The 16,611-nt window shown below is 40.6% G+C and overlaps 1 protein-coding gene across 4 annotated transcripts in view; it reads right to left on the bottom strand.

The window, feature by feature from the left end:
* The window catches only part of Gcn5 (Gcn5 acetyltransferase), a 122,567-nt gene that overhangs the window by 13,536 nt on the left and 92,420 nt on the right, over nucleotides 1-16,611 (bottom strand). For 3 of the 4 annotated variants that reach the window (XM_068228053.1, XM_067149040.2, XM_067149041.2), the window contains 2 exons: nucleotides 12,964-13,124; nucleotides 4,373-4,597 (listed from right to left, as the gene is read on the bottom strand). In XM_068228053.1, the coding sequence (XP_068084154.1) occupies nucleotides 4,373-4,597; nucleotides 12,964-13,124 (386 nt within the window). Of the gene's footprint in view, nucleotides 1-4,372; nucleotides 4,598-12,963; nucleotides 13,125-14,664; nucleotides 15,057-16,611 lie in introns of those variants that run through there. The other variant, XM_067149043.2, reaches the window with a different exon arrangement.

The raw sequence follows: 16,611 nt of genomic DNA, 5'->3' as shown, positions 1-16,611 counted from the left end.
CAATACTGTTTTCCTAACATGGAATGAACTACAGTATAGTACTTTATTATTGGTATCAGCTTGTTCCAACTTCTTGTATGTTGGTTGTACAAAGGGCACTAGGAAAGTTTTGCAATGTGAGTGAACGCTTTAGACTTTTTCAAAATCATTTCCACCACACTCAATACACTTCTCCATACGTCGAAACCAGTCACAGAACCAACTCTGCCACTTTCCTTCGGTTACATTTTCACACTCTTGATCCCATGCTGCCAGAAGCTCCTTGTCGGTAGCAAAACGCCGCCCTTTCAGCTTCATCTTCACTTCTGGGAACAGTGAGAAGTAACATGGGGCAAGATCAGGACTGTATGGAGGGTGATCAAGCACAGTCAACACTGATCTGGCCAGAAAATCCACTGTTACATTAGCACGATGTGCTGGAGCATTGTTGTAATGCAAGAGCCAAGTGTTGAGCCGTAAACTTGGACGGAGCTGCTTGAGAGCCTGGATGACCTGAGGCAGACAAGTCTCACTGTACCACTTAGCAGTAACTGTCCTGTAACTGTGTTCCTAGCACAACCCGAGTCATGATGCCCCATTTAGTGAAGAATAATGCAATCATCCTTTTCTTCACTGGCCTTGACTTTCGCACAGTCACATGAGTACTCTCACCTTCAAAGTCACACCTTGTTCTGGGATTTTGTTGGGACATTCTAATAATAAAGCCAAGTTTTGTCACCTGTAACGATGCTATCGATGTTACGCGAAGTCCCATTTTCAAACTGTTTTAGCATTTCTCGGCACCATTTCACTCGATGTGCCCTTTGTTCCTCTGAAAGTGAATGGGGCACCCAAAGAGAACAAACCTTTCTAACATGGAGATGGTTGTGTACAACTGAATGAATAACTAGTGCAGGGATGTGGAGGGTCTCTTCTATCTGCTGATATGTCAACCGCCTCACTTGCTGCAACATTTTCCTCACAGCTTCAGCGTTTTCCTCAGTCACTGATTCAGATGGTCGCCCAGAACGAAGATCGTCTTCAACCCCAAAATTTCCCCTCTGGAATTCTTTGTACCAGCGGAAAATTGTTGTCCGATGTGGAGTCTTTCCCCAGCACAGGAGTAATTTCCTCCAGGCACTGGTCAACATTTAATCCACGAGCAAAATCGTAGCGGATAATTGCGCGATATTCACCTTTAGACCACACTGACATCCTCACTTGTTTTCAATCCCACTGCTTGGTAACAACTGGTGTGAAGGTCGCGCCTTGCTGTCTTCTATACTGGTTTTCACCCCTCTTTTCATCCGTCACCATAACAGGGGTGCCCAGCCAATTTCCTAATGCTTTTTTTTTTTCTTTTTAGTTGCTTTATGTCGCACCGACACAGATAGGTCTTATGGTGACGATGGAACAGGGAAGGGCTGGGAGTGGGAAGGAAGCGGCCATGGCCTTAATTAAGGTACAGCCCCAGCATTTGTCTGGTGTGAAAATGGGAAACCATGGAAAACCATCTTCAGGGCTGCCGACAGTGGGGTTCGAACCTACTATCTCCTGAATACTGGATACTGGCCGCACTTAAGCGACTGCAGCTATCAAGCTCGGTTTTCCTAGTGCTCTTTGTACCTGGAATCTGAGGGATGCTCTAGTAAAAGCATGCAAAAATTAAACATGAAATAGGGGATGTAGGGTCTGTGAAACTGGCCTAAGGAGATGAGGGCTTAATCATGTTTATCACAATTGCCGTGCAACAGAATCTTGTTCGCCGATGTGATGCTTGCATTGAGGTTGGTAGCAATCATTTTGAGCAACTGTTGTGAGGTATAAAATGGTCCGACTCTTTGCTGAATGGTCAGTGTTGAGGCCTATGGTTCAGATGGTCCCGGGTTTGATTCCTGGCTGGGTTGGGGATTTTAAACATGTCTGATTAAGAAACCTTAGTGCGTGATGTTTGTGTTTGACCCAACACTTTCCTCTTCATATTAAGACAATACATCACACAACCAATCACCACAGAAATATGCAATAGTGATTACATCCATCCACATGGGGTTGGCATCAGGAAGGGCATCTGGCCGTAACACAGAGCACAATCCAAGTGCAACACAGTCACACCCATGATCCCATAGGTTTGGGAAAAGTGTTATATACAAAATGGTACGGTAACTCAGGTTTGTCAATGATATGGCACTGTACAGTAATACCGGTAACTGCAACAAAAAATGTAAATAAATACATGTAAAAAATTAGCTGTAAATATTCTAGAAAACGGAAATTGTAGTTGACATGTTTAAGCCTAGCTTTTCAAACCCAAGGTTCTCTGTATGTACACTGACTGACAGAGCAAATGCAACACCAAGAAGGAGTGGTTCGAAAGGGATGAAAGTTGGGGAAAAAACAGAGACGGCACGGACGAATAATTGATGTTTATTTCAAACCGATATGCAGGTTACACAATGCGCACGGCATTGACTCAGTAGGATGTAGGACCACCGCAAGCGGCGATGCACGCAGAAACACGTCGAGGTACAGGGTCAATAAGAGTGCGGATGGTGTCCTGAGGGATGGTTCTCCATTCTCTGTCAACCATTTGCCACAGTTGGTCGTCCGTACGAGGCTGGGGCAGAGTTTGCAAACGGCGTCCAATGAGATCCCACACGTGTTCGATTGGTGAGAGATCCGGAGAGTACGCTGGCCACGGAAGCATCTGTACACCTCGTAGAGCCTGTTGGGAGATGCGAGCAGTGTGTGGGCGGGCATTATCCTGCTGAAACAGAGCATTGGGCAGCCCCTGAAGGTACGGGAGTGACACCGGCCGCAGCACATGCTGCACGTAGCGGTGGGCATTTAACGTGCCTTGAATACGCACTAGAGGTGACGTGGAATCATACGCAATAGCGCCCCAAACCATGATGCCGCGTTGTCTAGCGCTAGGGCGCTCCAGAGTTACTGCCGGATTTGACCTTTCTCCACGCCGACGCCACACTCGTCTGCGGTGACTATCACTGACAGAACAGAAGCGTGACTCATCGGAGAACACGACGTTCCGCCATTCCCTCATCCAAGTCCCTCTAGCCCGGCACCATGCCAGGCGTGCACGTCTATGCTGTGGAGTCAATGGTAGTCTTCTGAGCGGACGCCGGGAGTGCAGGCCTCCTTCAACCAATCGACGGGAAATTGTTCTGGTCGATATTGGAACAGGCAGGGTGTCTTGCACATGCTGAAGAATGGCGGTTGATGTGGCGTGCGGGGCAGCCACCGCTTGGCGGCGGATGCGCCGATCCTCGCGTGCTGACGTCACTCGGGCTGCGCCTGGACCCCTCGCACGTGCCACATGTCCCTGCGCCAACCATCTTCGCCACAGGCGCTGCACCGTGGACACATCCCTATGGGTATCGGCTACGATTTGACGAAGCGACCAACCTGCCCTTCTCAGCCCGATCACCATACCCCTCGTAAAGTCGTCTGTCTGCTGGAAATGCCTCCGTTGACGGCGGCCTGGCATTCTTAGCTATACACGTGTCCTGTGGCACACGACAACACGTTCTACAATGACTGTCGGCTGAGAAATCACGGTACGAAGTGGGCCATTCGCCAACGCCGTGTCCCATTTATCGTTCGCTACGTGCGCAGCACAGCGGCGCATTTCACATCATGAGCATACCTCAGTGACGTCAGACTACCCTGCAATTGGCATAAAGTTCTGACCACTCCTTCTTGGTGTTGCATTTGCTCTGTCAGTCAGTGTATATCCAAACATCAGTTTCTCTGTGGGATCAGGTATAAAGTGAGATGAATCTTTGTAGTGAGTTTTTACGACTGGATGCTCTTCCTACGTCAACCTCATCAGAGGAATTAATGAGATGAAATGAATGACGTGATGTATAATAGTAAGAAGGAAGAGGATTAAACTTGGAGCCTACTCCAGTTGAATAGCACCAAGGGGTATACTCAAGGCTTAACGTCTCCATCCGACGGACAAATTACCATCAACAGCGTAGTATGCCCTCACTCCATATGAACACTGCAGAATTGAATCCAGGCTTTTGGTATGCAATTTAGTGACTAGAAATTGTATACCAACCTCTCCCATCCTGCCGGCCAACATTCTGATGACAAATTTTTTCGATCAACAGGACTCGAACTGGCTAACCATGGTGTCAGACCATGAAAGCTTGATGCCTTTACAACCACAGCCACCAGGAAAGTTAACTCAAGGTTTCGTATCTCAAAATATTCAGCAGAACATCCCTATTTCATGTCTGACTTTTGTACACTTTTACTGAGGCACCCTTTTCACATTTTGATTTTACATTACACACCTTACATTAGTTTTCCCTCTTTTTCATAAGTCGTACATTGTGGAGCTTCCCACTCTAAAATGAATACTCACTGTGTTAAGGACATTCTTGAGAGTAGTGTACAGGGTGTCACTATCTGCACACTCTTCTGTGACCCTTGATACACGAGTTGCTCTAGCCACTGGCCTCCATCCTGTTTCTCTGATGCCAGGAATACTTTCCACAGGAATACCTCGAACACCCTCACGAAAACACGTAAGACCAGGATGGACTTTCTGGACTTCTTGCTGACGCATCTCAATCAATTTCTTGACAATCTAAATAGAATAACCAAAAAATAATGTTACCATTGAGAAATCACAAGTAACTAAATTTAATAAGCTGAGAATGGAATAAGAGATAACGAGAAGGATTTACTACTCATGGATGTGAAGGACATGTCCTTTAACAAACTCAGAGAATGTGTTCATGCTGCAAAGAAACAGGGTATGGGAAAAGTTCTAGTAAGTGAAAAGTGGTTTTACTTCAAAACGAGGACATAAAACAATTTACGAACAAGGGAGTCCAATCATGAAAAGACGTATCAGTATGTTTCACTATGAAGGTGGGTCACACAGAAGTAAATGGATTGCAGATTAAGTAATGGAAAGGAACAAACAGGTGTAAATCATATATAGAAAGATAAGACCACTGAAAGAAAAAACACAGTGACAAGTAAGTGTGAAAGAGGGGGAAAGAGAAAGAAAATACAAAGGGTATGGGTAATCTCCACATCTTCATACACTGCCGTCCTTAAATACATTGGCTCTCTCCTTATCAATCCCTATCCTTCTATTTGTTTCTTCCCAGCCCTTGTCAAGCTTGTTTCTGCTTCCTAGCATCATCACGAGAGCAGACTTCAACACTCATTCGGATGTCACCCTGACATACTAATAATTTCAAATGCTTAAGATGGAATTTTGTTATTGCTAACGTACACTATCTACCAATAAGTACAGCATGTGTCTAAAATGTTTCTTTAGAGGTCTTTGCTCCATCAGAACCTTGTGTAACTACCTCCTACTGCTATTACAGCAGTCAACCTAGCAGCCACTCTTAACGAGATTGTGCTGGAAACCATTAAAATCTACCTATCCTCTTGCAACATCTCATCGACAGCTGAGCAACAGAAGTCGGCTATGTTTCCCGAGACCTCATGAATTTGTCCCGAAGAGTTTGATGAGATTGTGTGTTTGAGTCATAAGTCTATAGACTGGTTTTATGCAGCTCTCCATACCACCCTATCTTGTGCTAACCTTTTCAATTCTATGTAACTACTACAACCCTTTTTTTTTTTTGCTAGTGGCTTTACATCGCACCGAAACAGACATGTCTTATGGTGACGATCGGATAGGAAGGCCTAGGAGTTGGAAGGAGGCGGCCGTGGCCTGGTGTGAAAATGGGAAACCAAGGAAAACCATCTTCAGGGCTGTCGACAGTGGGTTTCGAACCCACTATCTCCCGGATGCAAGCTCACAGTTGCGCGTCTCTAACCGCCCGGCCAGCTCGCCGGTACTATCATTCTACATCTGCTCTTATCTGCTTATCGTATCCATATCTTAGTTTACCCCTACCATTCTTACTGCCTACACTAAGAAATCAACTGAACATGTCTTGGGTGTATAAAGATGTGCCTATCATTATATTGCTTCTTCTCGTCAAATTTGGCTAAATCGATTCAGTATGAGATTAAGATCACAAATACCAAAAATCATAGGTCATTGAGTCAAGGTACAGCTTGTTATGGTTGCTAGCTCTTTACTTGGAAGACAAGTGGGTTTGAATGTCCCATCAGCCATGCTTGAAATAGTTTTAAACAGTTTTCCCATTTCAACTGCAGGGAAATGATGAGATGATACCTTTCTCAATGCCACACCCTTTCCTACCCCATGCAATTACACAAACTCATAGATAACACCTTCATAAATCGGTACATTCACCACACCCCCATCGGGTGCACCAGAAAAGCAGTTACAGAATTGGCAAACTGAACGTATCCTCAGAAACTACTGGCACTAAAAGCCATACGTTATAACAAAAAGAAAAATCAGAAATCTGTGCAAGCAGCCCAATCAGCGAGCATTGGTCTCTGCATACCACCAAATAATAGCTGCAACAACATGGCACCTGGCACTGAATCTTGGAACTGAGCTCCATCTGAGGATCAGTGGTAGTGTGTGAGCCTCTGGATCCCACGATAACAGATTCAAGCCTGGCGAAAGCAATCAGATTTTAGAAGGGCGGAATGAAGTCTATTTGACACTCTCTGTTGTACAATGTTGGCATGAAAAAGATATCAGAGGACATGTTTGGTATTTATCCAAAAAAATTAATTAAGAAGTCAACCACAGATCACCCAATGGAAATGCAGTTTACTCTGCTATCTGGTAGAGCAAAATGGATCATCAAAATTGACACGCTTGCAGCCTAATTCTTGTAATTTCTTAATTCGTGTAAGATGTTACTTTTAAAGATAAATGCTAGGCAGACCATTAATGCTCATTAAGAACCCTAATGTAGTTTTAAAAGAATAAAACACGAGAAATAATAGTACAGATAGCAATAAAAATGATGATACTAAGGGAACCCTAAGGGTAAAGCACTTAAAAGGGAAGTGCAGCATATCACTGACCTGACCAGGATGGGTGGCGACGTAATGGAGGGACAGCGGATTGACAGCCATTTTGATTTGAGCCAATGAAAGAGCATCGGTTTTTCAAATGCATCGCATTGTATGCTGGAATGTTGACAAAGCAGGGCTTCATTAAGAAAAATTCCAAATTTCAAATTTATAGATGTTTGGACAGAAATACACATGAATATTTCCAAATACTGAATATGACTTCATAGAATCTGACATTTCATTCTTTATTTTATTCCTTGTTTAATAATGTGTTTTTTACGGATATGTTATAGTGTAATATTTATACTGATAATTGTGTGTTCGGCACACTGGAAAGCTTTTAACATTTAAACTGAATCGACACTGAAAAGTATGGCTTCCTTCTTTAAAACAAAAAACCCACAAAAAACAACAAAAACCAACCAACCAACCAACCAAACAAACAAACAAACAAACAAACAAAAAAATCCTGTAATAGGACCGAGACAGTTTTTAATCATAACAACAGTCTTACAATAATTGTAACTTTTTAAATTTTAATATAATATGTGACTTTAATCAAGTCAATGTTTTTAAGGAATTATTTTCGCTGAGGAAGAGAATGGACTATTTTCTCAAATTATGTATGAGTAATGATGTAATAAATGTAATAAACAAAGTGTTTTGTTTAAGTGTGTCTAGTAATGACAAGGCAGCCTATTAAACTTCTGATTTTCAGAGTAATGAGATTAATGTAGTTTATGTGTTGCTGTCTTCTGGAATATCAAAGATGGTGGGCCTCTGCAGTGTTCCAATGTGAGGAAACAGATACCCCTGCTGCTGCATGAAACTGGTGATCCATCAACTGTGCCCTGTTTTTAACAATGTCATGTTTCACGAGTTCTGCCATCTCTGCTGGTCACAATTTTTGGTTGTCCAGAATGTTTGCCACTATCAGAATGGACATGCACCTTACATGCATGCAGGACAAATGCCCCAGGTGATTTGAGCCTGTTTAACTTTGTGGCTTATGCCCTGCTGGACAATCCACTAAGGTCGAACCCCATGATTTTTTCCTTACTGAAGTCTGACAGCTTTGCACCTGCAGCATCTCCTTTTCAACTGGTTTTTTTGATCACAAAAACACATCCCCACCACATGAATCAAATTACCTACCTACTGTCATGTATGCTCAATCAGAATGGCTATAAAACATTTTTGATTTTGGTTAAATTATTATATTAAATTTTGATACTCATTTAGTAGGATAAACACTATCCTACTAATGATTTCCTTTTCATAAACCAATCTCTCTATTATTAAACTTGATTTGACACTTATTTGTCAGTCACTGACCTGTTATTCTGTCCTAATACAAGCGCTCCTTTTCATATTTCTATTTCTCTATTATATTATTTTTCTACTATATGACTTATTATTATTATTATTATTATTATTATTATTATTATTATTATTATTAAGCGTATGGAATTTACATAATTGACAAGTATATACAATATTATGCAAAAGAAAAACCTGCAAAGAATACATGGTACTAAGTAGGGAACAATTACACATGGATATCTAAATTATTTATCCACTGCACTAGGGATAATGAGACATCAGCAAAGTCTTTCCGGTCTCCAACATAAGCACGCAGAGGGCAATCGTCCATTATATGATGCATGGTCTGGACCAAAGCACCACAATCACACGCTGGAGAGTCCCTGAAGCCCCACTGGTGAAGGGAGAATGTAGACCTTCCACTTTATAACTGATATTTGTTAATCCCTTTCATTACTTACAATTAAATACTGTATTTAATCATATAATCAATGCATACGCTTTTTTTTATAACAAGAAACTATACGATGTGAATATTATGTAAGAATAAATTATAATGGTAACAACGGGATGCATCAACTTTCAGTGACCAGCTCCCATATGACAGGAGAGTGTGCGAGAAAGCGCCAACCAAATCCATGGAAGTTTCAGAACACTGGCTAAAACAGTTCCTTGTATTGCCAACAGATGGCGACCAAATGCAGGGAAACTAAACATATCGATCAATAAAGCTTTGACTGATCGATTTCTGTACTTAATATTGATAGCCTGAAATAATTACCATATTTCCTCATGTATTAGACCCCTATTTCCCACTTTTATAGCCGCAAAAGGTAAGGAGGGGTCCAATATGCGATTGCCTCCCATTTCGTACAGTAAAATGAAATGGCGTATGGCTTTTAGTGCTGGGAGTGTCCAAGGACAAGTTCGGCTCGCCAGATGCAGGTCTTGTGATTTGACACCCGTACGCAACCTGCGCGTCGTGATGAGGATGAAATGAGGATGAAGACGACACATACACCCAGCCCCCGTGTCAGTGAAATTAACCAATTATGGTTAAAATTCCCAACCCTGCCGGGAATTGAACCCGGGACCCCGGCGGCCAAAGGCCAGCACGCTAACAATTTAGCCATGGAGCTGGACATTTCGTACAGTGACTTCTGGGCATAAAGAACTATTAATTGTACATGTATGTATTTTACACTATTCTTTAACAAATTACGACTGTATTCTGATTCATACTGGCCACTTACGTTGGTTGGCAGAATTTCTAAATTTAAAAAATAAATTAAACATTAAATGGTGAACACATGACTTTTTGGTCTACATATACTGTAAATATAATCAGTTTAATTTACTCTTATATCAAGTCATTTGTTTCATCTCATTAACTCCTCTGATGAGTTTGACATCAGGAAAGGCATCCGGTCGTAAAAACTTGCTACGAAGATTCATCTCTGTTCATACTTGACCCTGCAGAGAAAAGGGGTAAGGGTTGGACATACAGTTTTATTTATCGCACTATGCAATATTAATACAAAAGAAAGTCATATGCCTCGGTCAGTTGAACAGTAGGTTTATCACACAATAATCACTGCTTTCAATTGAAGTACTGTCGTCTTGTGCCGCCAACTCCCCTGCTACAGGCATTGTCGTCATCCCAAATGACGTAATGTTTACTGTCATTGAGAGCATTAGAGACCGCGGTCTTTTTGAAATATTTAAAAATAGTTTTGTTCCAGATTATAGAATCCAAACCAGTGAGAATTAATTTGCAAATGGTTTCTACAGATGGTCTCTGTATTTTCCCAGTAGGTGTATGTGTAGCAGAAACCAGTCATTCCGAATAAAGCCGTGCTGTAAAAAGCATGCCAATCCACCAGCTAATTGCCTTTTTTTTTTTTTGCTAGGAGCTTTACGTCGCACCGACACAGATAGGTCTTATGGCGACGATGGGATAGGAAAGGCCTAGGAGTTGGAAGGAAGCGGCCGTGGCCTTAATTAAGGTACAGCCCCAGCATTCCAGCTAATTGCCAGCAAATATTATGAGTTGTACTTCTGAATGTAAATACATGGCGACTGGACGCATTCTTTGGATAACTGCGACTACTGAAAGCCGGACCTTTATTTAAAGTATATTTCATGCTTGTTCTCTACATTTATCACATTATGACTTACCAAAACTGCTGTAATTGAGAGAAGAGAGACCGCATTGTTTAGGTTAGGTATGTTATCAAGTGCCTAGTGCGTTTCTCATTAACACATTTTCCCGCTTAGCATGTCGCAAATTCGAAGTCTCGATTCTCATGGTTTTAAATCTATATGAAAATAACTCGCATATCATGTCATAAATTATTGCTATTACCACTTAATATGATCACATTTTTCCTAGCCCTGAAAATGTTATTTGTCATCCCTCATGAAAGAAACATGATTTCCAACTCGGGTAATAGCCGTCGCCACAGCTGCATGATTACGAGAAAATGCCTTGCGTTCCTGAACTTCACAGGATAAGTTGCACCTTCAGGAGCAAGCCATTAGCCTCAGGAAAGTTCAGTTTTGCTTGCCGGTTAACAGCGAGATTGCTGAAAAAATTGTGAGCCTGTTTGTGCGTGTATTTTGCATTCCATTCAGAAGTTAGAAATTTATTTTGTGTTGAGTGCTACAGTGAAGTGTAGCGAATATTTGTCGTGTGATACGGTAGCCTATATCTGGATTAGGAACATAACTGTGTGAAAATGACTAGCATGGTGCATATTTGTCTTGTAATAGCATAGTTATTGGATATGGACGAAGTCGTGAAATTACTTACTAATGAACACAAAATTAAAATCCGTCAGAAAGTGGACTGGCGTCCTCATCTCTAAGCGCGCAGAGGTCGCGAATATTGAACTCGCACCTTTGAGTTTCGTCTCGATCACTTAAGTTTGTTGAAGTTCTGTCGACTTCAAAATGGCGGCCAAAGTCATTCCTCCTGGTCGCACACGGTCGAGTGAACCTCCAATATTCATTGTGAAAAGAGTGTGACCAGAAAATAATGCTTAATAACCCACTGCTCCAAAATAAAAGGCTTCTACTAAAATTTGTTTTAGAAAGAGTGTGATCAGCAATAATACTTCCAATATTTTTATTGGCCCTGGTGCACATGTTTTCACGTGTGTTGTCTGGTGTTTATTACACTTTCAGTACACTTGTTATTTTATAAGCGCCACCAGAAAAAGTTGTCATATTTGTTCTCTCATGTTTTTTTCACACCTTTTAATACTTTCCTCTCACTTTAGAAATTGTAGATATAATTTTCACTGTACCCACGGATATACGACGTAAAATGCCATGTCGGAAAAAATCATATCTAGTGTTCCTATATCCCCGTTGGATAGTTTTTATTCATATATTCAGTAGTACGTTTCCTCGCTTAACACATTCTTTTTCCTTGTCCCCTGCAGAAACGTCTTAACGAGGTTTTACTGTAAATCTAAATGTGTGGAGGAAATGCGTTTTATTATCATAATGTTCCATTTCTGCTGCCACCATTCGTTTTTCATCTGTTTTATATCAACCTGATATTTCATCTTAGACTCTTGGAAATGTGCTTTCTTCACTACAGAGGAAGGGTCTTATGGAAGGGATAAGTAGGCTTCCCTTTTTTTTTTTACTAATTAGTTTCAGAATGTTTTCATTATTATCATCAAACCACTCATTTCTCTTCCTTTTCTCGTAGCCAACTGTCTTTTCTGCTGAATCTTTGATGATAGTTTGAAGTGTAACCCATTCTAGCTCTATATCCTTGGTATTGATTGGATTGGAAGTCAGTTGCTCTGTTTGAAGTGTAGCCCATTCTAGCTCTATATCCTTGGTATTGATTGGATTGGAAGTCAGTTGCTCTGTTACGGCATTTTGGAATTCTTTAGCGAAAGTTTCTTTTAGAAGTTCAGAAGTATTAAATTTCTTCCTTGAAGGGTTTGTGAAACAAGTATGTGGTATCTGGCGCACCAAAATTCTGAGTCTGCTGATAAGAAGTCTATGATCCGCCCAAGTCATCGATGTTTCTAGCTGTCTTTGTGATGAGGGCGTCTTTTTTGTTGCGTTGTCAAGTTATGACATAATCAATGAGGTGCCAGTGTTTTGAACGTGGGTGCATCCATGTAGTCTTGTATCTGGTTGGTAAACGGAATGGCTCTTTTTTTTTTTTTTTTTTTTGCTGGTGGCTTTACGTATCACCGACACAGATAGGTCTTATGGCGATGATGGGATAGAAGAGGCCTAGGAGTTGGAAGGAAGTGGCTGTGGCCTTAATTAAAGTACAGCCCCAACATTTGCCTGGTGTGAAAATGGGAAACCACGGAAAACCATCTTCAGGGCTGCCAACAGTGGGGTTTGAACCCACTATCTCCCAAATACTGGCCGTACTTAAGCAACTGCAGCTATTGAGCTCGGTGAAGGAGGAAATGTTGTTTCGGTCTATAATTGCTTACAGGTATTAGAAACAAATCTACTTTAAACACATACAGGTCTACCTCAGATTTTTAAATAATTCTTGATTGTTATAAACAAAAATATCCATGGGACGACTATGTTGTGAAATTTTTTAGTCCTGACCCGTTCGTTTATAAACAAGGGTGCAAATGTTATACAATGGTGACAATTAAGTGATGAAATACAGTAAATATACATATTTCATACACAGATAATACTCACTTCCTTCTGCTTTCTCACAACAGCTGAGAACTCAGTGTATACGATCCTTGGATTCAACTCACAATGCATCAGAGTTGCTCCTTCATAATCCTTAATATATCCTTGATAAGCATTTCTTGATAGTTTGATATCTTTGCTGAAACCTTGCTTTTTGAAGTACCCTGGTGAGCAACCAAGAATAATATCTTAATTTTTATAAAAAAACTTAAAAAAGAGAAGAATTAAACATTCAACCAGGCCATCAAATAATGGCAATGATAGCAAATCATGTCAAAAATATGACTGTGATTTAAAAACGCCCAGCAGCTATGTACAGCTAAGTTTCCACTAGAACCCTCTTCAGCTCCTGGATTTACTTCATCCCATGCTACTGTGGAAAGATGTATGTAGGAACTACCAACTCTAAAAAGAAATGAAAATAAATCATTATTGGTCATTCAGCCTTTAGGACTGTCGCCCAGGTGGCACATTCCCCATCAATTATTCATGTACCCTTATCTTAAATGATTTCCAAAAAGTTAGAAACTTATAGAATATTTCCTTTGATAAGTTATTCCCAATCTCTAATTCCTCTTCCTATAAACAAATATTTTCCCCAATTTGTCCTCTTGCATTCCAACTTTATCATCATATTATGAATTTTCCTAACTTTAAAAGCTCCATACGAGCTTATTTGCCTACTGATGTCATTCCATGCCATTTCCCCACTGGCAACTCAGAACATCCTGCTTAGTCAAGCAGCTTGTCTCCTTTCTCCCCAAGTCTTCCCAGCCCAAAGTTTGCAACATTTTCATAAAGCTACTCTTTTGTTGGAAATCACCCAGAACAACATCATGCTGCTTCCCTTTGGATCTTTTCTAGTTCTTGTATCAAGTAATACTGGTGTGGATCCCATACACTGGAACCATATTCTAGCTTGGGTCTTATCACAGACTTACACACACTCTCCTTTATATCTTTACTACAACCCTTTAATACCCTCATAACCATATGAAGAGATCTGTAACCTTTATTTGCATCCTCGTTTGTGTGGTTACCCTAATGATGATCTTTCCTTATATTAATACTTACACACTTACAGTGATCCCTGCGAAGTACTTTCACCCCATCAACACAGTAATTAAAACTGAGAGGACTTTACCTCTTGGTGAAACTTACAAGCTGACTTTTCATTCTGTTTACCATTACACCTTCGTTTGCTGACCGTTTCACAACGTGGGTCGATGCCCTTTTGCAGTTGCTCAAAATCTGGAACTTGTTTACTATTCTATACAGTATAACATTATCTGCAAAAAATCTTATCTGTGATTCCAGTTCTTTACTCATATCATTTATATACATAAGAAAACATAAAGGTCCAAAATAATACTGCTCTGCGGGACCCCCTCTTAATCGTTGCAGGATCAGATAATGCTTCACCTACTCTAATTCTAGAGTTCTATTTGATAGAAATTCAGCACTCATTCATTCTTTTGTCTATTCTAATAACCTTAATTTTTGTCAGTAGTTTCTCTTGATCTATACTATCAAAAGCCTTGGACAGATGAATAGCAGTACAGTCTATCTGACCTTCTGAATCTAAAATACCTATTATATCTTGCTGGAATCTTACAAGTTGATTCCTACCGAAACAACCTTTCTGAAACCTGAACTGCCTTCTATCAAACCAGTTAGTAATATTGCAAACATGTCTGATATAGACATGATTTGCAGATTCATAGAGCCCTGCATCCCAGAGAAATGACCAAGCAAAGCTCACAGGTAGTGACCTTCCCTGTCCCTTTACTACTGTTATTTCGTCTCTGTGTTTTCCAAATTCGTACGTTCCTCATTGCCAGATGTTTCATTCCAGGCTTGTGTCAATGTCATATGTTACGTACACATGTTATGTGACCCTCTTAGACTGATTCTGATGGTTCCGTCAGCTTCCACTTCGAATGCTAGCGCTGTACCGCGTCCGGGGAGCCATCTGGTGACGAATGAACGTACCATTTCCACTTCTATTATAACGTCTAAATTCAAAAGCTCTTTGTTTAAGAAGCCTTTCTTGTGGACAGTCAAGATTTTCTCCTGATGATGCAGAGCGCAGTTCTCTGTGAAACGTAAAGAATTTCACCTTATTTTCTTGACACGGCATAAGCCCAAAAGCCTATATTATGTCTATAAGTACGGGCCGTGAAAGCATCAATAGCAACATGTCTAATATAATCAGAAAGAAAGCTTTGCCGGAGCTTATATGCAGCACAGGTCAAGCTGATTGGCCTCTAATATCTGCTTTATTACCCTTTCCCTTGACACTGGGGCTACTATAGTAACTCTCCATTCATTTGGTATAGCTCCTCCATGCAAAATAAATATTTCAGATGGAGCACTATATCCCAACTCATTACCCTTAGTTAATCACCAGAAATCTTATCGATTCCAGCTGCTATTTTAGCTTTCACTTTTGTATCTTTTTGTAACTTTATCATTATAGGTAAATTTCTTCAGTACTTTACCAGTACTTGTAACCTCCTCTATCCGGATATTTTCCTGATATCCAACTCTTTACACACTACCAACAATAATTTTGCCTTTTGTAAGTTCTCACATACACACTCCACGTGTTCCTTAACACGTGAGACGTTGCACCTGCGGCAATTTGCTGCTCTTTTTAAATATTTGTTAATAATTTCGTTGCTAGCAGCTGTAGGGCTAGGGCGCTCGTTTCATCCCTCCCCTCCCTCTCTCCCGCCTGACATTGATTATCGTCAGTGTATTACCTGCTGCGTTCTGGAGTAGTTTAAGTTTTCTTTCAATCTCGCATCTGCGGCGGCAAATTGCCTTCGAACGACCCCTCGCATAGTGTATTCTTACATGACTGCATTTCCAAGAAAGATTCTGAAGTAAAGTTCATGAGGTTTATGGTGGCTTTCAGTGAAGTGTGGTGCTGTAGTTTTATCTTGAATTGTGACCAAATCATTCATTGAAATGTACAAATGCAAACGTTGAGGCAATTTGCTCACGCGCAACCTCTCGCGTTCTTTAACAACTCGCATAATTTTACCAGATGTTGCAAAAACATTTCATTAATTTTTTACATTGAGAAAATTTTGTTACTGGGTAATTATGTTAGTACTAGTTGAAAGGCAGTTAAACAGGGTACATATTTATATTTTTATCAGAGCATTCACTGCAAAAGGAAAATAGCAGCTCGTTAGAATATTAAGCATGAGCAATTTGCCTTCGCGCGACCTCCCGCGCTCTAAAACGGGTGCGACCTCTCACGTGTTAATGATCCCTGGAATTTCCTTCCTGCATCTTTTTGTGTTAATGATCCCTGGAATTTCCTTCCTGCATCTTTTTTGCCTTAAAGTGCATATACATAACCTTTCCAATTTCTCTTAAAATTCACATGACTGCCAATTATGTTATTCTTAGCTGAGATATTTGCTAAATTAAATTTTCTAGTAAGTTCCTTTAATCTCTGCTTACGTCTACAACCAACTCTATTTCTTTCTACCCTGCACCTCCATAATCTATTTCTCTATTATAATATAGTAGGCCTTTCCCATTCCTTACCATCTTGTTAGAGGTACTCACCTATTTTAACACTCATTAACAATATTGCTTAAAATCCATCCAATAAGCTTTTTACGCTTTTTTTTA

Source organism: Anabrus simplex, chromosome 6, assembly GCF_040414725.1.
Source record: "Anabrus simplex isolate iqAnaSimp1 chromosome 6, ASM4041472v1, whole genome shotgun sequence".
Classification (NCBI taxonomy): Eukaryota; Metazoa; Arthropoda; class Insecta; order Orthoptera; family Tettigoniidae; genus Anabrus; species Anabrus simplex.
Note: the sequence above shows the minus strand (reverse complement) of the source record. Positions and strands in the feature narration are given on the sequence as shown.